This window comes from Polypterus senegalus, chromosome 5, assembly GCF_016835505.1.
Source record: "Polypterus senegalus isolate Bchr_013 chromosome 5, ASM1683550v1, whole genome shotgun sequence".
In the NCBI taxonomy this organism is placed as follows: Eukaryota; Metazoa; Chordata; class Cladistia; order Polypteriformes; family Polypteridae; genus Polypterus; species Polypterus senegalus.
The window spans coordinates 84643953-84668196 of NC_053158.1; the positions used below are offsets into that span (position 1 = coordinate 84643953).

At 35.0% G+C, this 24244-nt stretch overlaps 1 protein-coding gene across 6 annotated transcripts in view; it reads right to left on the reverse strand.

The window, feature by feature from the left end:
- Nucleotides 1–24244, reverse strand: part of LOC120530412 (cadherin-18) — a 1801315-nt gene that overhangs the window by 253283 nt on the left and 1523788 nt on the right. For all 6 annotated transcript variants that reach the window (XM_039754902.1, XM_039754900.1, XM_039754901.1 and 3 more), the window contains 2 exons: nucleotides 22174–22341; nucleotides 1533–1720 (listed from right to left, as the gene is read on the reverse strand). In XM_039754902.1, coding sequence (XP_039610836.1) covers nucleotides 1533–1720; nucleotides 22174–22341 — 356 coding nt within the window. The remainder of the gene's footprint in view (nucleotides 1–1532; nucleotides 1721–22173; nucleotides 22342–24244) is intronic.

Sequence of the window (24244 nt, forward strand, 5' to 3'; positions counted from 1 at the left end):
AAAGTCAGTAACAGTATGACAGAGTGCATGTGTGTGAAAAAGAGGGAAGGTGTAAGAAAGGTCCAGCTATAAGGAGAAGAGGTAGTGAAGGTAGACAAATTTAAATATTTGGGTTCAACAGTCCGAAACAATGGAGAGTGTGGCAGAGAGGTGAAGGAAAGTGTACAGGACTAAGTTGAGAAGAGTGGCAGGAGTGATTAGTAATAGAAGCTTATGTGCAAGAGTGAAAGGGAAGGTCAATAAAACGGCAGTGAGACCAGCTATGCTGTATGGTTTTGAGACTGCAGCACTGACATAAAGACAGGAGGCAGATTTGGAAGTGGTGGAGATGAAGATGCTATGATTTTCACTTGGGGTAATGAGGGTAGACAGGATTATGAATGAGTATATTAGAGGGACAACACAAGTATGACAGTTTGGTGACAAAGTGAGAGAGGCTATACTGAGATGGTATGTACAGAGGAAAGATGAGGAGTACGTCAGGAAAAGAATATTAAGAATGGAATTGCCAGGCAAGAGGAAAAGAGGAAGACCAAAGCGAAGGTTTATGGATGTGGTGAGGGTGGACATGAAAGCAGTCGGTGTGGCAGAAAAGTGATGTAAAAGACTGTGATAGATGAAGACAAATATCCGCTGTTGCAACCCCTAAATGGGAGCAGCCAAAAGAAGAAGGTGGATTTGTAGGCATTGTCAATATGGACGAACAGTTAGGCAAAGATGAAAAAGATCTTTGAAGGGTAACATTTTTTAATGTTATTTTCTGTCGCCAGATAGTCTTAACTATGTTTGTAATTTCTATTCTTATATTTAATTATTTAAATTTAGATAAACTAAGATGAGTTTATTCTTTTGAAACATCCATAGATGTGAACATCTTAGTACATCTGAGGTACATAATTGTAATTTTTTCCTGTTCAACATTGTTTCCCTTTTGCTCATAAATGAGTTCAGCTTTCTGGGCTTTTTAATTGAAGAGTAGTTTATACTATAACAACACTGTATACTGAACTAAATTTACTCTAATTAAATCCATAGCAACAAGTAAATATTACAATTGTAAAAAGAAGGCAACAATGTAATCCCATGTAATGCTAATAGGGGCAGACCATTAAAGCAGATTTTCACCACACTTTTACGTCAGTAGTTGCTTCCCTTTGCCAAAACATGAAGAGAAAGAAAAAAAAATGTGCTTTGCTTTTCAATAGGGTTGCACATTTGTGTGTTTCTAAAAGGTCAATGCAGATTTGTTTTTATTACTTACATCCAAGTTTTGTATTTCCTCTTTCTATTCCATTGTAAGAACATTTTTGTCTAATTAGAGGCATACATTTTATTCAATAATCTCTGTCTCTGTCTCTTTGAAATTAATCATCATCATCCTATTGAACATTAGTGCTACAGAAACAAATTCACCAGTCAAGAATTAATGAAAGAAATATAAATATCAAGTTAAAAATGTTGGATTTAGGGAGAAAGGGAAAAACTTTGATGGATTAAAGTGGCAAAGAACTCCAATTGAACTGTATTCCTACCTTTTTCAAAGAGATGATGCCTTCTCTTGTTTCCTTGTCAGTGGATATGTTGAAGGTGGAAGTTCCATCTCCATTCACAATACTGTACTTTATCTCTGCATTAACTCCAATGTCATCATCATATGCTTTGATTTTACCCACAGGTTTTCCAACTTGTGCTGATTCTGGTACATACAACTGATGATTTTCTGTGAAATATGACATATTTATCAATACAAAATACAGCAACATCAGAAAATAAAGATCAGACCGTTAAAAACTTTCTTTCATCATTTCTAAGTTTATATTTTGCTTGACACCACATATTCTAGTGCATGGAATTAAAAAGAACTACTCTCTGAGATTGTACAGTGAAAACCTCTTAGAAATTCTCCTGCTTGGCAGAAGTCTACTTTCAGATTTTAATTCTCATTCCAGGATATTTTTTTCATTCACAGGGGAAAAAAAAAGAAGTACACAACCATGGTTCATTTTTCCCAAGCTTAGGCAGATGTTATGCTTTCCTCTGACTTAATTCATTGCTTGCAGATCCGATAGGGTTTGATTAATTATAAAAGGTGGCACACAAAAAAGTAGTCACACGCACAGTAAGGAGGCACACTCTGGGTTTAGTGACAGCTAAAATTATCAGTCGACGCTAGCATACTTCAGTTATGGAGCTGCATGTCCATACAGTCTCCTTAAGTAGACATGTGAGGAATTTGTGCAACCACATCTTATTGCATGTTTTCCCACAAAATGCACAATTCAGCAGTTGGTGAAAAAAGTGACATACTACTGATTCTATGAGCAATGCACCAATACCAAGAAACCCGTCTGTCAATACTCTATACTTTCATATGGAAAGAAGTCTCCATAAGCTGATGCCATGATTATCACAGTAGATGGACGTGGCACGAAACTCATATTAATGAGAACTCCATGGTTTGTTGGCTATTTTTTGTTCAGCACCTGATAAAATTAAGTCTTCTACATTCTGCACTAAGTGCCACTTTCACACATTTCTTGATTAATATTATGCACAATAGCAGAGAGAGATGTTTTCATCTTAACTGAAGACATGCCAGCCATTATTTTCTACCAAATTACAGACTTATTGGCTTGTCACTTTTATCCAGTGTTTAATAGTTGATCAAAACTTTTAATGGGGTATACTTGGCATCATTCTCTCATAGTATCAAATTTTATGTCACACAGACAAAGACTAGAACAAAGTGGAAAAGTGTACAAAAGAGTTTCTAAATGTGCAATGCACATAATGTAATATTTTGAAGTTAAATTTCAAATGTATTGTGTAAATCATACAGTGACTTCCTTGCTTACATGTCCTCTACAAACTGCTAATAGTAACACAATTGAAATAACAGACAAAGAATACAAACAGTGAAAACACCACCATACATTAAATGCATCAGCAAATGATAAATACAATATACACCTATGCAGGTGTCACTATGCGTTGCTCCTGAGTAGTCTTATTTGCTAGAATAAAGGAGAGTGCAAACTAACTGTAAGGGATAGCTAAGATTTGCCTTTCTAAGGTAGTTTGATATAAACGAATCAGAACAAAAGGGAGCATTGTGTGAGTAGTAGTCTTGACTGACTTCATCATCCTCTGAAGTGCTTTGCAGTCCAGAGCTAACCTGGTGTGGTACCAGGTTGTAACACAGCCAGTGAGAATAGACTCTACTGTGCAAATATAAAGATGGAAGAACATAAATGGAGACATCAGGACCACACATCTGAGGAAGTTCAAGCCTTGGTGAGACTCTTTATGATAGCTAATATAATGCTTTGTAGACTTCAAGTCTTCAGTGATGTTTGTACTAAGTAATTAAACGATAAGCTAAGAATTTTTAAAGTTAAAATTAATATACCATAATTGTGGCATATGGTAATTTGCCTCAGAAATATGTTTGCTAAGTCAAGAATTATGTTATAAATTTTAAAGTATGCCAATTCTTTCCCAGTAGCTTACTGTATAATGTTGATCTATAAGGCACTACAGCAAACATGGAACAAGCCTTAAGATTTACTGAATACATCCACTTTAAACCCAAGAATATTCCTGAGTATTAATTAGTGTCTTGAAATTGATATACACTGCTCACAAAAATTAAAGGAACACTTTAAAGAAACACATTAGATACATCAGGTCTCAATATGAAGTTGGATATCTATACAAATAACGACAGGGCAATGTCTTAGGAACAAAAGGATGCCAAGTCTTTTAATGGAAATAAAAGTTTTCTGCCTACAGAGGGCTCAATTGTGTAGACACCCTAAAATCAGAGTGAAATGAAGATGTGGCAGGCTAGTACATTTTTCCAAAAACTTAATTTCTGCTACTCAAAATGCTTTTTAGTATCTTGTGTGGCCCCCACGAGCTTATATGCATGTTTGACAATGTCAGGGCATGCTCCTAATGAGACGACGGATGGTGTCTTGTGACATTTCCTCCCAGATCTGTATGAGGGCATCCCTGAGCTGTTGTACAGTCTGAGGAGCAACCTGGCAGCGCCTAATGGACCGAAACATAATGTCCCAGAGATGTTCTATTGGGTTTAAGTCAGGGGATCGTGAAGGCCATTCAATTGTTTCAATTCCTTCATCCTCCAGGTACTGCCTGCATACTCTTGCCACATGAGGCCGGGCATTGTCCTGCATTAGGAGGCAAACCAGGACCTAATGCACCAGCGTAGGGTCTGACAATGGGTCCAAGGATTTCATCCTGATACCTAATGGCAGTCAAGATGCGGTTGTCTAGCCTGTAGAGGTCTGTGAGTTGCTCCATGGATATGCCTCCAAGATCATCACTGACCCACCACCAAACCAGTCATGCTAAACGATGTTACAGGCAGCATAATATTCTCCACGGCTTCTCCTGACCCTTTCACATCTTTCACATATACTCAGGGTGAACCTGCTCTCATCTGTGAAAAGCACAGGACACCAGTGGTGGACCTGCCAATTCTGGTATTCTATGGCAAATGCCAATTGAGCTCCCCGGTGCTGTGCAGTGAGCACAGGGCGCAGTAGACATTAGGGCCCTCAGGCAACCATCATGAAGTCTGTTTCTGATTGTTTGGTCAGAGACATTCACACCAGTGGCCTGCTGGAGGTCATTTTGTAGGGCTCTGGCAGTGCTCATCCTGTTCCTCCTTGCCCAAAGGAGCAGATACTGGTCCTGCTGATGGGTTATGGACCTTCTATGGCCCTTTCCAGCTCTCCTAGAGTAACTGCTGGTCTCCTAGAATCTCCTCCATGCCCTTGAGACTGTGCAGGGAGATACAGCAAACCTTCTGGCAATGACACGTATTGATGTGCCATCCTGGAGAAGTTGGACTACCTGTGCAACCTCTGTAGGGTCCAGGTATCGCCTCCTGCTACCAGTAGTGACACTGACTGTAGCCAAATGCAAAATTAGTGAAGAAACAGTCAGAAAAGATGAGGAGGGAAAAATGTCAGTGGCCTCCACCTGTTAAACCATTCCTGTTTTGGGGGTCATCTCATTGTTGCCCCTCTAGTGCATCTGTTGTTAATTTCATTAACACCACAGCAGCTGAAACTGATTAACAACCCCCTCTGCTACTTAACTGACCAGATTAATATCCCATAAGTTTCATTGACTTTATGCTATACTCTGATTAAAAAGTGTTCCTTTAATTCTTTTGAGCAGTATATATCAGTAAACCCACTTTTCATGTCATTTTTACACAACACATAATTCAGTTTTCAGAAAATGTTTTTTTAAAAAAGAAAAACTGGTTGCCCTCTTCATGTCCTGTCTCCCTGCATGTGAACTTGGGTAAGATGATAAGCAGCTACACCATTCCTTTAGACTAAATAACATTTCTCCAATAACGTCCTTAATTAATTGGGTCAGTGAGTTAAGAGAGTGGTTGAATGATAACTGCTTGTTTCTGAATACAGAAAAAAACAGAAATGTGATTCAGACTGTCAGTCAGGTTTTAATTCATTTGGTCTAAACAACAGTTTTACTGCCGTGTGTGAATCAGCCTGCTACTTAGGCATTATCTTTGACACCAGTCTGTCTTAAAACACACATGTAAAACCTGTTTTTTCCATCTTAAAAACAGTGTTGGAAAATGAAGATGGCTCTGAAATATGGAGGGCAATGAGAAATTAATTCACATATTTATTTCTAGTTGGGTTGACAATTGCAATGCTTTATTTTGAGGACATTCAAATAATTCTATATGCAGCCTTTAGTTAATTCAAAATGCTGCTGTGAGAATTAGAAAGTCCAAACACTTAACTTCTGTTCTTAAGTCATTACATTGGCTTCCAAGTTAAGGTTAGGGCTGATTTCAAAATCCTCCTTCATACATATAAAGTCATAAATGAAGAAGGCACTGTTTACCTTTTTGAACTTATCATTAAGATCTCAAAATGTCGGCTTAACTAAAGATTTCTAAGAATAACAAATCACAAGTGTGAGGCTGTGCATTTATCTACAGGACCCAAAAGCTGTGGAATGATCTGCCTGCTTGAACCAGAAATGCCTCTTTGGTTTCATCTTTTTAATCTAGACTAATTTACACTAATTAGATACACAAATTTAGTCCGGCAGACCTTGATTACAACTAATCATTAGCTGTGGTGTGTTTATTAGTTATTTTATAAAATGAAAGTAATGCAATAATTAGGAATCATTGCTAACCATCCTCTGTTCTACTTGTGTTTTTGATGCCACTGCTCTGTGTCCAAGTAGTTTTCCTGCACATGGAAATTCACCTGTGATACAGGGAGCCTTGGAATCAAAAGATGGAAAGATTTTGTCATCATACGTGTTAGACAGTCCAGCAGAGACTCTACTTCAGAATGCCTGTGGTGGGTACCCAATTAGCCTAAGTAATCGTGAAACCCTCAGTGGGTTAATTTTTCTGGGATGCTACTGTCTGGAGATTTTGCTTTTCTATCCTCAATTGGCCATGTGTTAGTGGACAAATATTGTTTAGTTGTATAGGTTCCAGTTATGTGAATAAGTTTGAAACTGCTTTGTCTTTATGCGTGTTTATCCAGAACTGCATTTTTATTGTATGCAATATGTAACTGGTAATCTATAAAGTTTCTAATTGCATTTACACATATATTTGTTACACTCAGTGATGAGCACTATACAAAACAAAACTAAACCTGTCGTACTCAGGGTGTGGCTTCTTGTGGCTCATTTCCTGAAGCTTAAATATTACCTACTGTAAACAAATGCATTGCTGCAGAGAGTGGGACTTACTACTAATACTATAACTTGTATTTATGTTCGTGGCTGAGCCACCATTTGTGTTACTGATAGTAATGCTTTTCAAGCAACCATTGACTATGGAGTTTTGTAGATATTTCTCAGTTTTCTGAAATTAAACTGGTAGAAGTAATATGAAGCAGCAAGACCTAAAGGCGACTTTTCTAAGAATACATTTGTTTTTTTTTTATCTTGTTAGCTGCAAAAGTATAATGCTTATAGCTGATGCTTCCAAGTAGAAAATCGAATTTGCACATTCTACACTATTAGTGATGGAGTTTCCCAATATTCCCTTGATATGGAACTAAAGCTGTGTCTGGACATGGAGTCATAGGTGAACAAGGACCACGACAGATGACTTAGCACACAATCTTGGAGGACTTGTGCTGATGATCACTGTAAAGGGAGCATAGGTGTAGCATGTAGGGAGATTTTCTCTTTGAATGCACCATGCATATCTTATAGCAGTACACTATCCACACTAATCATGATTAATGTACTTTCTCTTCCACTGTCTGAAATTAATTCCTGGCTATGACCATTGAGAGGAAGTAATATTGCCTATTAATATGTGTTACATGCAACCAGTTAGGTAGTCCTATATCCAATTTTTAGCAGCAGGCACTGAGGTCTAAGTGTAAGAGTTTATTGATCAGCTTTGATGGGAAATGAGTGTTAAATGTGTCACCTATAAACAGTAGTCTGGCATAGCAGTTTTAATTATCTATCGGTGACAGAATGAAATAAAGTGCAAAGGAAATGACATCCTCTGAGTACCAGCTTTGATGATATACAAACTGTCTAGAATACTACATTTAATGTGTCCCACCACAAGACTCTCAAAGCATTTTATCACAATAGAAGTGACTGTCCCAGACTTTGGTGATTGAGACAGTTCACTCTTCTTTACATACAACCTAATTGTTCAGTGCAATTAGTTTTTAATCTACATCCAGAAATTTCACTCAAAACACATGCTATATAGATGACAAATAAGATTGTAATTACTTAATCCACAGAAACAGAGAAAGATGAATCAATCATTGGTGCATACACTTGCCATGTTCTCACAATAAAAACAAACATGGAACGTGATAAGTTCCTCTGGGAGAGAAAAAGAGGATGCGACAGGATGACACTTCAGTTCATAATCCAAACTTTGTATGTGTGACAAGCACTGTGATCCGTAGTTTCCATCTTATCCTGAATTTTAGCTTCCATTGGTTATTTATGATTTTTGTATATTCCCATATACTCTGAAATTTGTAAATTGCAGATGTCTTTGAAGATCCATGGCTTCTTTTTAGGAAATAATTAGATTACTTTTGTAGACACACAGCTGTCCAAGCTTATTTGTTGAATCCGGTTCCAAGGGTTTCATATTCATTCATATCTGATGAGGTATCTCTAAACATGTCCCAATGTATGCGATCAAAACAATCCATGAAAAACAAGAAGAAAAGAGATAGCAAAAGGCAGTAAGCTCAGAGGTCCATTAGATTTTATGAAGATAAAACCTGAAAGCAAATGTTGGTGAGCAAATTAAAATGAAAATGTTATGTGGCACAAATGTTATAGATATACTGTATATATATACTGTATTTTTTTTCGTTTGAGGACAAATATCTATTCATATGCTTCTTGTTGTATTTGCGGGCAAAACAAATATTGTGTTCCTATGGGGTAATTTTGAACAAGAACTTTTTAATTGCATCACATTTTGTGATTTTTCTACAATTACAAATTTTAAAATGTGCCAACATTTAACTATTTGTTGTATTAAATTAAGAGTAACTTTCATATGTATAATTCAGTCAAACAGATACTGTACTCACTTTACTCTTTTAGACTAGGGATCACTACATCATTACCTGAAAAACATTTCAAGATATTTCTAATGGTTTAAAGATATATTTAAACACCCTACTAAATAAGAGATGCATAAGGCATTTAAAAAATTTTAAATGATTTCTACATACCCATAATTATTTATTGAGATCTTTACATTTCTTTCTATGAAGTGAAGGATATATTTAAATCAGTTCTTGTCTATTTAAATATAAATTAAGGATGGACTTCATAAGCATCTTTTCAATTACTCAAATGCTACTATGCAAGTAAAAGAAATGTTCATTTCTTTATTGACTACTGTGACCTGACAGAGGGTCACCCTCCGAGTTCTTCCCAGGTATGCAGTTTCTCCCTGGACCCAGAGGTGGCACTGCAACTAATTGTGCTCTCTTCCTTTTTCTCCAAAGTACCAAGAAACCGCCCAGTGAGGGCAACTGACTCTGCCTCTCCCGGTACCCGGGCCATAAAAGCACACACAACCACCTGGAAGGATGCATTACTTCACAACCCCAACATTTATTTTGCCAAGACTGTCATTCCCTTGGATGACCTCCAAAGTATATTCTGGAACTCCAGAACGAAAAGGCGCCCTACAGCCATCCAAGTCCTATTTACTTTTTTCTTGGAAAAAATCCTAAAACACACATGTATACCAACTATAGTGGGTCGGGAAAACAAAAATTAATACTTTGTTTTGTGCATTAAACTTCTCACTTTGGTACATTGCAAGATTAAGGAAAATATAATAAGATTATATTAATGCAGTAGCATTCTCTGAATATTTCATACAGAAGAGAAAACCATATGTGAATCATCAAAACATACATGGCTATGCTGCTAAGAGGAACCCTTCAGCTTTCCTCCCACCTGTTTGGTCCAGCACTGGCCTCAAAGCTCTAAGTGACTTTATGGAGTTCTGGATTGTTTGTGTTGGTGTTTTGTGAGATTCATCTCTTGCCTCCCTACTTCAAAGAAGTGTTGACTTCACAGTATATATTCTAATAGGATCTGCTGTACAGCCATAATATTCAATTCAGAAATTGTTGATCAGAAGCATTGCCTAGAAGTAATCATGCCACAAACTAATGAATCTGCTTTCCAGATGTGTTCATCTAGGGTGTCTACATCTAATTTAAGAAATACAGTAAGGGTTTGATGGAAACTACTGTATACAAACTCATTTTTTTGTTTTCATTTTATTTTCACATCCTGGGTATGTACATTTTTTTAACAGCTACAGATGCTTGCTTTTCTTAATAGTTTTCTGCAATAATTGTTTGAATTGTGCCTTCTTTCATACTGGCTGCTGCTTAAATGAAAAGTCCAAGGATATACCATTCCTGCATGAAGAATTGTGACAAGAATCTGTGATAAAAAATAATTACTTACAAGTTTGCTTTGTTGTCATTAGCATACCTTAGAAATGCAAAAAAGGTGTTTCCTTACATTTAAACATTTGCAGCTTCAAAATGGATATATTAGGTAAATTTTAAGATTATTTTTGTTCACCACTGTTATAGTCTGCTAGAGTTTTAAATCAGCTGGACCAGTTTTATTACCAGCTCCTCACACTCCAGTCTCTGAGTAAGCTGGATGTAGGAGTACTGGAAGGTGATCTGACTGGCAAATGATGACACAAGCTGATGATATTTAGGATAAATATTCCTTAAATCTATTCGTTGAAGTCCCAAGCCCTAATAAGTACTGTAATGTCCCTGAATATACATACTTATATTTTATAATAATATTGTATAGTATGTTCAACATACTGATTGTATTCAGAGAACTACACCTAAGAACTCTCTCAGGATTTAAAATGGACACCACTTACTCATTAATTGTAGAGCTGCTTAAAAGTCTCTAGCTGGAAATATTCCTGGACAGGTCACTAGCTCATCATAGGACACATTCATGTACATAAAATACTGGAACATTTTAGACCTTTGAATGTTTCTTGTTAGTTTTTTTTTGTTTTTTTTTTGCATGTTCAGTGTAGCTGTACCTGTTGGAAGATGATTTGGCATGAATTCCACCTGTGACATTTGTTACTAGTAAATGGCAACCATTTTGAAGATACAATTAGAATTTAGAATTTTTATATTTTTAATATAAACCAAAGTTTTAGTGAGTTAACAAATACACTGTACAAACTAAAGGTTTATTGCTCTAAGACTGTATTAGATAAGAACATCCATTTCTGCCGCGTATTTTGCTCTTGCCCTAAACCTTCTTGGATTAGAGCCATAATACAATTTTTTGGGATATCTTGAAGGGAAATGCAAGAATAATGGTTTCACTGTACAATACATTAATTATATTGATATAGTAAAATATTTATTTATACTTTTTCATATTCACTTGCTGTAGATAATTCAAGAATATCAGACGATTTGGGGGGGTTCAAGATAAATTTAAGTAAAAGTATGCTATTTCCTGCAAATCATAAATCTGATCTATTTCAATCTGAACAGCTTAATCTTTCTGTTTCACATATCTAGGAGTCTTAACTAGGCAAATCATTACAGACCTATTAAAGCTTTAAATGGTCAAATACTGTATATACCTGTCTCTAGTCAGAAGAATTAATTCTTTAAATATTTCTGTCAACACATTCCAGCTTTGACAGACATTTTTTGAAACAGAATGTAGATAGTTATGTATTTATGCACATTTTTGCTTTAATTATGCTGTTTTTTACTGAAAACAAATGTGTAATTAACTTTGTTTTAATGTACAGGTAAAGTTTTATTATGAAGACTAGGGCATTTCAAACTATGGCGCAGGAAAACTGCTTGCATATTCTGAATGTTCTTCTTTACAAACTCACATTTCATCCCATATTTACCATTGTAGTAAAGTGCTTATTTTACCACATTCACTACACAGCTGCATAAGACAACTAATTATGACATGGTAAAAAACTAAACAATTGTGATTTATTATACTTTCAAATCATGAACGTCTTCAAAGATTTATACCTCAAGCAACATAATATTTAAAAACTAGCAGAGCGAAACAGCCGTTTATTAAAATAGGCTTAATGGTACAATGGTATGTACATCTGGTTCGTTCGCCTTGTGCATTTATGAACCTCTATTCACAGGATATGCTAGCTCTTGCACCCCCGTCTTTCTTTGTGCATGTCATTCCCTTTGATCATCAAATATTCTAGCCCTTACATTTGTCTTTCTTTGTGCGTCATGTTTCCTCTGTTCATCAAACACTGCCGCCCTCTTGTAGACACTGGACAGCATTAAGCCTGGAAATGGATGCTACACATCTTATCGCTTTATATATACAGAGACATGCTTTTCTGATGATACTAATTATGATACAAAGTTGCTTTAGTCAAATTAGCAATGATTTGAGACAAAAAGGCTTGAGCTGCACAAACTTTAACAAGTCAAAAGCAATCCTGCAAAAATATTGCTAGAGAAGAACAAATTATTGTAAGAGGTTGCTTCACTAACATGATACTAACAGATACTCCATGGTAACACATACGCATCTGTATAAAATAACAAGCACGTGAAAACAAAAGAAAACACCAGAATGCTGTAAAATCTATATATAAAGTATCTTTATTAGAAAAAAGAGGACTAATACTGCAAAATAGCTAAAACAAAACTAAAATAAGTTGCATGTTCTCAAGTACTAAATGACTCTAGCTAGTACAGCTCTTCTGTGGTGCCCACCTTTCTCCCAGTTTTATTTACATGTTCCTACCAGAAATAAAATTATGCATTCTACTCACCTTAAACTAGAATATCCATCAGGCAGAAGGTCCCTCTCGGAAGTTGCAAGCCTGTTATTTTGAGGCCTCTTCTATAGAAGACACTGCTGACTCCAAAATACATATGCACAGACTTGAAAAAGTTTGCCTCAAGCAAGATTACAAGTTTACGGCTTGCTTTTAGCAAAGACCTTGCTGCAATTCATTGGTCTGTTAATGAGGTTAAGTATAAGCAAAAAAAAAATTTCAAGGGAGCTTGGCACATTCAAAAATAAGGTGATTCGCATAATACTAAATAAAATCAATGGAGCATCTGGTTTCATACCTCTAATGAGTTGAGAGACTGAAACCAAGATATATATATATATATATATATATATATATATATATATATATATATATATATATATATATATATATATATCCTTATCATTGGTATTAAAGAAAATTTTGAAGGTGGTGATGCCTTTCATCGAAAAGGCTATTGACTGTGGTCTTTCATAACCTTTGCAGCTATAGCCCCAAAATTAAATATTACTATACTAGATATATTCACCAGCTAGAACCCATCTAGTCCAGAGTTCTGAAGTTTAAGGTTTTTGAATTATACCCATTGCCAGATGGTTTTGTGAGCAGTGAGGAAGGCCTCTAATCTGACTTATGAGAGCCAAAAAATATATTTTATCCCAGTTTCAGTGCTACTACTGCTAAAGTGAGAATGTTGTTTATCTCAGCCCTAAAGTAAACTCATGGAATTGATTCTCAGCCATTTCTTTTGTATCCCGCCTGTTTCAAGTTGTCCCATGGATCGGGGCATGCTGTCTTTAATGATCTAAAATCTATAACTAAGGACACTGACAACTTACGAGCAAACTGAACTTTTCATTCAATCCGTCTGAGGGCAGATGTGGCTCCCTAGGCTGTCTGGTGTGTGTCTTGAACACTAAGGGCCTGGTGCTGTGTTTTTTTATTGCCAGTGGCACAATGTTCTCCTGCTCTGGTTGGCTACATTTTTAAAATTTTTATTCTTTGTCTCCATTTATTGCTATTTCCAGCTCCGACCTCTTTGTAATGTGCCTTTATGCCATCTGCTTTCCATGTAAACAGTAGTGGTTGCTTGGCAGGCTTTGCTGCACTTGTATAGTCTAGGTTTACTCCTTTGCTGGGATTTATGACTACAGAGAATTTGGAGTTAAGGGATTTAGTTAATGTTTTTTTATAATGGTTTGTATAGATAATCTAAAGAGTTGGATAAGTTTGCCCTGTGATTATGCCTTTATTTACTTGGATTAAGTGTTCATAATATTCCATTTGTATTCATTTCAATGCTTCACTTAGATCTATTTCTTTTTACTTCTTTGACTAACTGTAAAATACTGTCTTTTAATGTCTAGAGACTCAGATCAAACATCAATAGGGTTAGCATTCTCAACTGCTTGTGGTGCAAGAGGGCAGATGTTGCATTACCACAGGAGACATAACATCTGGGCTGATGATGCATTTAGACTTTATAACAAACACTATTTTGTTGTCACATCAGCCTTGTCTAACTCCCAGAAACAAGGTGTGGTGATCATATTTTGCGTCCACTTGCAGGATAAATCTTTTCGAATGATTTCTCATAAGGTTGTTCAATTGTGTATTAGTTGAGCTAGCTCAAAAGAAAATCACCTTTTTCTCTATATATTCTCCCATGTCCTTTTGAGTTATCATTCATTCCTTATTTTATTAATCAAATTCTATCTTTAAAAGACTATGAACTTGGTTAATGATGTGAATGTATATATGAACCCACCTGATAAACTTTCTATTCCTGCTCCAACTACAGTATGTCCCTCATTCATCCAGGTCATAATACAAATCTGTATCGGCTTTGAATATGTGTTACTAGTTTAATTTGCTTAATCTTTCTTTTCATTCTTCCGCCATCATTTATATCTGAGGATTGACTATATTTTTATATTATAATAACTGGCATCTTTATGATCTGATTCTACAAAGGGTTATTGAAAAGTAATGAGACTATTAATGTTTCTGTTTCATGGAAGTAGACATGGGAATGCTTTGCAGGTGTTTGTAATTGGCAAATGTGTGTGAATCTGCAGTTTGGCCACCATATTCTTCCATGTTCTATCACAGCAAGTGGAAGCACCTCACAGAAGACGTCCTGTGAGAGTACAGAAAACTTGTGTGATTGAATTTTTCTTTAAGATTAGAAAGATGAGTAATGAGACTTTTGAAATGTTATAGCAAGTATACAATGATGAAACACTGCTGTATTTCGGAGGTGAAAGGTTGGCAATACACAAGTGAATCATGAAACGCATTTGGGGAGGACATCCACAGTGGTTACAGATGTCATCATTTGACAGCTAGCAAGCTGTTGACAAGAAGACAGAAGGTTCACACATCACAAATGAGTTTAAGAAATCAGGAATCCTCTCTGACATTTGAACAATGTTCTTACACACTTTAACTCATCATTGCATCTGCTCTTCTATGAGATTTCTGCATACCCACCTGGTGCACACACGATGGATTTTTAGTTCCTCTGTCACAATACGTTGTGTCTAATTGAATGGTTTGCCAAATGATGCCAAAAGTTTGCATAAAGTGGGCCTTTTGCTATTTCATCAGCATATATTTGCTGTAGAATGTCAAAAGTTTCTTTACCTTTCTTCCCAAGCTCAACGTAAAATTTAATCACACACCTCTGCTGTAGTCTCAAAGAACATCTTCCTCATCCGCCATTATTATACATACTGTATGAGGTGCTTCCACTCTCCGGTACAGGACACTGAAGAATGCGGTGATCTAGCTACAGGTACACAGACGTTAATGTATGCTGTTCACAAACACTTGCACAGCATTCCAATGACTACCTCCCTAAAAGAGATAGAGGTATGGACTGATTATTTTTAATCAGCCACCATATATTGGGATTAGCCTCATTGACTGATCACAGGGTGTCCACAGTCCAACTTTTTTTCCCACAGTTTTTCACCACACGCCACATGATGGCAATTAATAACATCTCATTGCAGCTGCTATTCCGTGCAAAATTTCTGTCATGTTAGATTACATTTTGTCAATCAACTTGAACTCTGTCAGTGACTTCACAATAGTCTTTACTGCAACTTAAGTGCCAACTTAAAACAAAATGACCTCAAACAGCATCTCTTGGCAATGTAAGATTCATACACCATTGTGGTACATCTTAATTATGAACTATAGATTTCCAAGCCCAGATATAAATTCAACTTTTTGCTGATTCAAAGGGTTGATTTTGAGATTCATTGTATAATGTGACGAGTGTAAAACCTAGTATATTAATGGTGTTGAAATTGTAGAGATGTGATTCACTTACCTCTACTGAAGCCATTAAAAATAAATTAGGTTCTCGTGAGTTCTAGTATGGTCTTTTTCTTGAAAGCTCGAAACATTCTTCTACAATAGGCCTAATGTTTTTTTAGGAAAACCAATCTCTTCCCAAGTTGTCTGTTATCATGCTGGATTCCCAAATTTTGTTGTGTAAGCAGAAAATGGCCCTTAATTAAATTAAATTCAGGGCAAATCCCAGACAATACCTGTTTGCTTCCTGAGGTAATTTGACATTTTGGAAGAAATCTTTGTCTATAAATGTTAAAACACCTTCAGTTCCATATTCATATTGAACCCTACAATTAACTCTGCCCTAATTTCCCATTCCTTTAAAACAGGTAAGGTCTCATATGATTGTTCCAGCTATCTTCCTATTTCATTGAAAGTACTAACCAAACTTCTTGCAAAACAATTGTAGTTAGTAATTCACAATTTAATCCACCATAATCAAACATATTTCAATTTTTTTTTGTCAGGCTACTGATAATATGTGTCACATTTGCACATGTGCTGAAATTTCTTGTAACACGTTACAAGACCAATGGGATTTGGCAAAGGCTTTATTAATATTATTCAAACACTGTATTCCTTACCAATGGCTGTTATTTTCACATATTCAAGCATTTCTTACCCCTTTTGGATTTCAGATCAAAGGTGCCAGACTGGATACTATATCTGTCCTTCATTCTTTTTATTCTGTCTCTGGAGACTCTTTTCTTTGCCCTTTGTTCCCAAAAATGAATCATCCCAAGTACTACTTATACTTCTCTACATAAAATATCATTACGTGCAGATGATACCTTATTATACCTAGGTAATGCTCTGTTTAATCTTCTCCATGTATTTAAGGTATTTAAGTCTTTTGAGAATCTGTTTGGATATAAAGTCAGTTAGACAAAATCTACCATTAAATACATTCTTTAGTCAAAGCACTTTCCTGATATCATGACTGTGCTGAGATCTTCCTAACATTACAAAATACTGTAATACTCCTTTTTATACCTCTTCCTGGTTTAGTATTGAATCCAGTATGACTGCCCCTAAATCCCTGACTCTCTCTTCCAACTTTACAGCCCTAAAATTAAAATCTCATTCTTCTACCAATTTGAGACTTTTATTCTCCTACATAAAGACTTTATGGCACAGGGTTGACATATTTTTAGATTATTGCCTAAAATGGCATTCAAACACTTCCATCTTCAACAATTTTGCTTTACATATAGGTGGTCATCCCATTTCACTTCCCTCCTGGGCCTCCCTAAGTATATCGACTCTTGGCAACACTTTTAACAAAGCCGAGCCCCGGACATTCCAGTCCCTGAGGTTCAAGGTCTCCCTTTTTCTTTTACTTAAAACTATCGTCTATTATTAAAACTTGCAATGTTTCCCTATGTTTAGCTTTTCCCTCCCATCCACTTAACAACTTTTGTAACTCTGTATATTCTGCCTGTAGACCAGTGGCATCTCTATATGCTTGTCTGTGCAAAGTTTCATTTTACTTCTTTATATCTTGGCAAGCTTAATTTTTGAACCTTATTCTCCTGGAATTCTCAGCAGCAACGATCAATGGGTCATTTGATTCATGTTACAGATTGACATGCTCTGGTGCAACATCTGTAGAATTAGATGACCTGCCATCACTCTCTTGTTCCTTCAATATAAATTCTATCTCAACAAAACCTGACGTGTAGGCTGAGTTTCCCTCTTAGGCTTTGTTCAAATAAGTTTCTTTTTACCTTTTTTATTATGAAAAATTTGCAGGTGGGTGGGATGGTATTCATTTTTGCTGTTATTATTGTTATTATTATTGTCTTCTTATAACTTATTTTCTTTAAAAGATTCCTGATGGTTATTATTTTTTATTGCTTATCAATGTTATTTAAAATCCAATAAATATCTGGTCACAAAAAAGCATAAATAAACCTGCTGATTATTACATTAATTGCTCATCGAAGTTATTCAAACAATACTAAACATCTGATCACAAAAAAGTGGCTATTGGATTCCAGAAACGTCTGAAAACCTGACATTTCATCATTCTTTCTTTAAAAGAGAGAGTAACAGCTGTGATGGCATAACATGCCTTTTATGTCTAATTTATAAATTCGTAAAAAGGGTTCAATAGATCTAAATAACTGCATGAGTGACATGGAGCAATTTGGAGCAATTCAAAAAGATGTTCTGGACAGAGCAGAGGTTAATTTATTAATGGTAAATACATCAAAAACCAAAACAGAAGGACTTCATGAGATTGTAGTTGAAAACAAAACATGGTAAAAACAAAAATCAAAGTGTTTTTAGGAAACCTGCCAACACCTTTTTTGTCAGGGTAACAAAAGGTCTTTTATTTGCAAACAGACAGTAATACAGCATCCCATTTGCTCTGACATAAATGGCTGCCATGTGACCACAGACATTTAACATCATACATACACACTAATGTGTGTAGTAATGCCCATCACCAATTGAAGACTTCAAAATGACTAATATCCAAAAATAGCAAAATGGTAATATCATAAAGCAATTCCCCAATGGTAAACACAAAAAAGAAAGAGAAAATACATGTGATTTATTTTTCATTTGGGACAATACTGCTGCGGTGGGCTGGCGCCCTGCCCGGGATTTGTTTCCTGCCTTGCGCCCTGTGTTGGCTAGGATTGGCTCCAGCAGAACCCTGTGACCCTGTAGTTAGGATATGGTGGGTTGGATAATGGATGGATGGATGGACAATGCTAACTTATATGGCTTTGTTCCATGAAGATGTACCGCCATGACATCAAAACAATTTGGCTGTCTCACATATTTGATGTCAATTAATTATTATTCACTAGAGAGAAAAATATGAAACACTATTGAATAAAATACCGAAAATAAGTGACAATTGAGGAATAGTGGGACTGGCTGAGAAAAAAGCAGAATGGGCATGCTACTTATTTTAAGTCTGCATCAGGATAGTTAGTATGTTTCAAACATACACCCAAATTATCTGTATTGCCATAGTAATTGTAGCTCTAAAAACAATTAGTTTGAACAGAAACATGCAAAAATGTAATACAAACATATTTACTTATGAAAGTTTACTATAAGTTCAAAGAGGTTCACAGAATAGTTCTTGCACTTTCATAATCATAAGCGTTATCAGAAATGATAAAAAATATAAGGGTCATGGTCATCTGCTTCTTAGCGTTACTTGATTTTGGATTGTTTCCACCATAACTATTTGGTACAAAGTTTTTTTGCTCTCTATCAGTATTTTGTTCTTATTCCTTCAAAATAGCCTGGAATTGAAATTTAGAAGGTCAGAAAGATGCCCTTTTATCATCCAGAGGAGAGAAAATGGCTGTTTGAATGGATTTTACAGAAATATGCAGAGTTGGCTTGATAAATCAGTTGTCTTGACCAAGTTAGCAAACAGTAAAAGAAAGTATAGTAGTGGTCTCTGATGAACGTTGGGAGAGGTTTCACTAGTACATACTCAAATGGAGAGCGGTTATTGTGGAAAATAGATTGGGTCTATGTTGGTTTCTGTTGGTTATTCTACTGTGAAACACCTTCAGGGGATTACAAGAGGAAAAAACTACTAAATTATTACTATTTGTTAGTAATAGCTATATTTAAGACAATTATAAATTTTAAAATCAAAGTTTTTTCTTTCATTTTAAATTCTGGATGTGATAGTCCAATTGTGCTGGCAGATTTAGATTCAGCATCCTCAAATCTATAAAGAACACTGGGAAACAGACAGAATTTATTTTTTTGTGTAGATCAGTCATATTTATATAATCTTAAACACTGGCCCCAAATAATCATGGAAAAAGGTAGTGGATTTCTTTTTCACATAAACTTCAAAACTACATATGACCATGTAAGTCGGCCTGGGATGTGAACCTTCTCTCCACATGAGAGTGATGAAGACCCAGTTTCACTTTCTCATAAGCAAACATAGGTTAATGTGCAGAAATATTCCCTTTAATTACCTTGTTAACGGTTTCATAAGTAAATAATTTAAGAATAAACGTTTATATGATGGAGAAATCAAGGGTTGTAGGTTACATAGGTGTTCAAGAGTTTTTTACTGATATTTAAGGAAATTGCTTGTGGGTTTTCTGATAGGCTGGGAACATATTGATATTTTTTCAGTTCAAATGATTCTATTTTTTCTATTTTTTGTTTTTTTTTTAATCAAGTTTTTCCAGAACAATTTTCTTGAACAGATTAGAATGTGATGAGGAATGACTGTGCTTGACACTTTCATTTGTGTTGTTTGGTGGCCAATTTTATAAAACATTCATATCCACTATTTTCAAAAATATACGTTTGCCCTTAAATATACAATGTTTTTACTGGGCATAAGACAGGCAAGTTAAAATTATACGAATGAGTTGATTAAGTTTTATTAAGTATAGATGGATTTATTTATTTTTTACTGTTGCTATTTAAAATTATTTATTTGTCCTTGTTTAATTTAGCTGAAAATATCTATATGGTATTGCAGAATTTTATTCTAATTACCTTGTTCATGATTTACTACATTTACGCTTTCTACTAATTTTGGCATTCTGGATAACTTCTAACCTTCTTAGCATTTTACCCAAGTGTCACTCGTGCTGTATAAACAGTGGTAAAAGTGTAAGTATCTAGTGTCACTTGGGCAATGGTATAGACACATCCTGCTTAAGATTCAAGGTTTACCTAGTCTGCAAAAGTGCCAACTGCATTAGAGACAAACGTTATTTAGACAACAGTGTAGGTGGGTTTTGTGCAAGAATCAAGTCCGAGTGTTACCCAGGCAATGGTGTAGACACGTCTTCTCCTAGCCTCATTATGGTGTCTCTCATCAGCTGTGATGATGAAGTGAATCTTTCTTCAGGCGGTGAAATTGAAATGGTCAGTGAAACCGAAAGTGATTTTGGGAATCCAAATGTGACACTCACATCACTTGCACATGTGCAGTGTGCTGTTATATTATTATTATTAATAATTATTATTTGTATCATTATTATACTTTCTAACTTCTGACTTTGTACTTTTAGTGTTTTGCATGTTTTACAGTAGAAGGATGAGATTTAACAAAAATGTAATTTTTTTCAAGCCCAAAAATGCTATGCATTTTTCTTGTGTTTTTGAGAAAAAATCTAATGCTAAAGAAGCTACATTGTATATGTTAAACAGAAAAACTAATAGCATTTAATAAATTCCATTAAGTAGATTTGAAATTGTTAGGTTAAGAATATAATTAATTTCAAACAGGAAAACAAATGATATTGTTAACATATATAATTTATTAAGATGTCTTATTACATTAATACATTTAATCTATACAGCTGCTGTAATTACCCAGGACTGGCACTCTTTTGAAACAGAAAGTTATTCAGGGAACTGAGGAATTTTTTTAACTATTTAAGCAAACCTTGTAAATAGATAAGTAAACAATCATTAACAAAAAATATTAATAACATAGAAATGTATGATCAACAAGTTGCAACTTCCACAAAATGGCCAATTCTCTCATCTCACTTAAATAAATAGTAAGAAAAACCTGAATTATGAAAAGGCAATATAATGCAGCCATAGGCAGGCTCTTCATAATGCCTACCAAAATTCCCTGTTCACACTCGACTTACACATTTCCATTTGTAAAATGGGTTCCCTTGTTAACTAAACAAAATAGGATATCCATTGACAAAGTTTTTAATTTTGGATAATCTTATTCAGAGGTAGAGAGATGTCATGATTGAAGAAAGCTCCAAAAACGCCAGTTTAATTTGAGAGAAAAAAAAACATCCAAATGAGTAATATGAAGAGTTTGAGATTATTAGAAATGTCAGGAACAATGAACAACACAAGTAAATAACATAATGGCTAAAGATCTAGTAGAAAAATTGCAAGTCAGTAAAATCCACATTGATGTGTTTCCTGCATCAGGTAAGAGAAATGTGTCTAAAATTATATTTCTGCTATTCCAATTCTGAGAAGATAGAATTCAGTTTGGAACAGAAGTTGGAAAATAAAGGTTGAAATACAAGGCAGTGTTTATTTACAGCTGCAGCTGAAGCAGACAGGCAAAAAATGAGCTGTTGAACATCCAAATTAAGACTTTTATCGTGTTGTCTATAAAGAAGTATAATTATGGGTAGTTATTAAAAAAGATAGCATTATCCATTCTGAAACATTTAAGTGAGTGTTATCCTTAATACTGGAGTTAACAGCACAAGACAATAGCAAAGATAAAGAATTAAAAGGTTTAAAAATTAGATATAAGCTCAAAAAAACAAGTTAATGATTCCAATAACGTTTGTCTTAATGTTTTATTTGAATTGTATAATGCAAGCATTTCAGTTTATACAGTTCCTTATTATTACTGATCTGAGCCTTTCCTTTGTCTTAGTGAATAAATATCTGTTGATACTCACTTTGAAGAAATTTAGGAGGGTTGTCATTGACATCAGTTAAAGTAATATTTATGGTGGTTGATCCAGATAGGCCTCCTATTTGTCCTGCCATGTCTTTGGCTTGAATAACAACAGCATACTGTTCTCTGGCTTCCCGATCCATGTTTGCTAAGGCAGTCCTGATGACACCTGAAAGAGAAAGTGTTTGTGACCGCATATATTAATAAGACATACACCTTTCTTTTAGAGCATGTGTGTTCATGAAATTTATATTCAGTATTACTATAAATTGTATCTTAACATATTGATTTCACTAATACGTTTGCTTAGTCTAAAGGCAGTTACCAGAAAGTATCCTGGTCTCCAAATACTTTTTACTTTTCTAATGAAGATCTTAGCTAAACCACTATGACTGGAATGTACAGTATTTGTCAAACAGACATACCTAAAGTGTTAGACGATGTGGCTTAAATAATGTATGTTATTTATTTTAACAATAACCTTTAATTCATCATACCAAAGTACAAAGAAACAATTATCAGTTTCAACAGATATCAAGAATAAGCATACATAATGAGTGAAATAAGCCTTACTCACACTTTATAATGTAATACATTCTATTTTTTTCAATAAACACTAAAGAATTGCCCATCTTTCAAAAGACAAAATCTGAGGATTAAATCAAATTATTGTACGTTTTAGAAAAAAAAAAACAAGAAATGGCTCACTGCGCTTAAATGTGTGGTCTCTTATTCGTAGTTACAGCTATCTTGTTACATCTAAATGTAAATGAAATGACCTCGGTCACATGCTTCTAGTTCACTTCCAACAGAGACTTTTTTCTAGCTTATTTGATTCTTGTGTAACGTATGCTGGCAGAGATGGACACCAATTGTTTCAAAGACCTAAAAAGTGCAAAATGATGGTGTATTAAAGTAACAAAATGCAAAGCACATTACATATACACATGAAAGCCGAAAGCATTTGCCATTACTAATTTGTTGAAATTATACAAAGAAAGCTGCATTGGATGATATAAAAACATAAATTGCACACAAGTAACATTATATTAGAATAGGAAAAATTAAAACCAGCATCTTCTGTCTAATCCTAGAAAGGACTGAGAGCATGGTCTATAATGGAACAATGCATTATTATTTGCAATTACAATTTTAACATAATGTTGCTTAAATGTACTGTGTCTTTTTATGTGAATGCTAAACATTTGTCAGCCAATAACAATTCATTTAAAATTATCAAATTATAATAAACACAATATACAATGGTTATGAAAAGTCTACACTCTCTTATTGAAATTTCAGCTTTGGTTGATGTAATAGCAAGAGAAAAAAAGAAAAATCTTGTAACCAAAGTGAAAATGAATCCTCCTTTGCAAAAATAATTAAAACAGAAGCTGTGCTACCCTTCTGAGATGGGTTAAATATAAGTAATCATTAAAGATTTCATGTTTTTTTATCTGATACATGGATTATCCGTTTAGTCTGATAAAGTAATACACATTCAATCCCTTTCCCTCATGACAGCCTTTTTCTGTTCAGAGAGAGATAGAGATAGGAACACCCATTTTCACTCCTTCCTCTTGGTGTTGAACATCAAACTAGCCACTCTTATAGTTGAAGTGTCTGCTGGGAAAATACGTTGTTAGACACTACCACATTGGCCTGGTTTAGCAACTCTATCCTAGTTGTGTTGAAAATTTGTTTTTCTATTGTGTGCATTGATTTATTATTATTTTCACTCATCCTTTGCCCACCATGCAAAGTTCTCAGCTGATTGGAATTACAGTTAGAAACATTGGCCCTAGTAAGTGTAAGAAAGTTGCTACCATGCTGCTGCTGTTGGCATACAGCATTATATAACAGAATAGACTGATAGTACCAATTTTCTTATTTTTAGATGCTAATTTGGTATTTGTATTATTTTTGATTTTTTTCAACCTTCTTCCACATGTTTTGCCTTTTTTAACATTTTTCATCCTAACACATTTTTCTTCTTAAACTACTGATACACAGACACACAGAAATACTTGTCCACTAAAGGTGGATAAGCTGATTTCTGTTTGTCCAGTAGT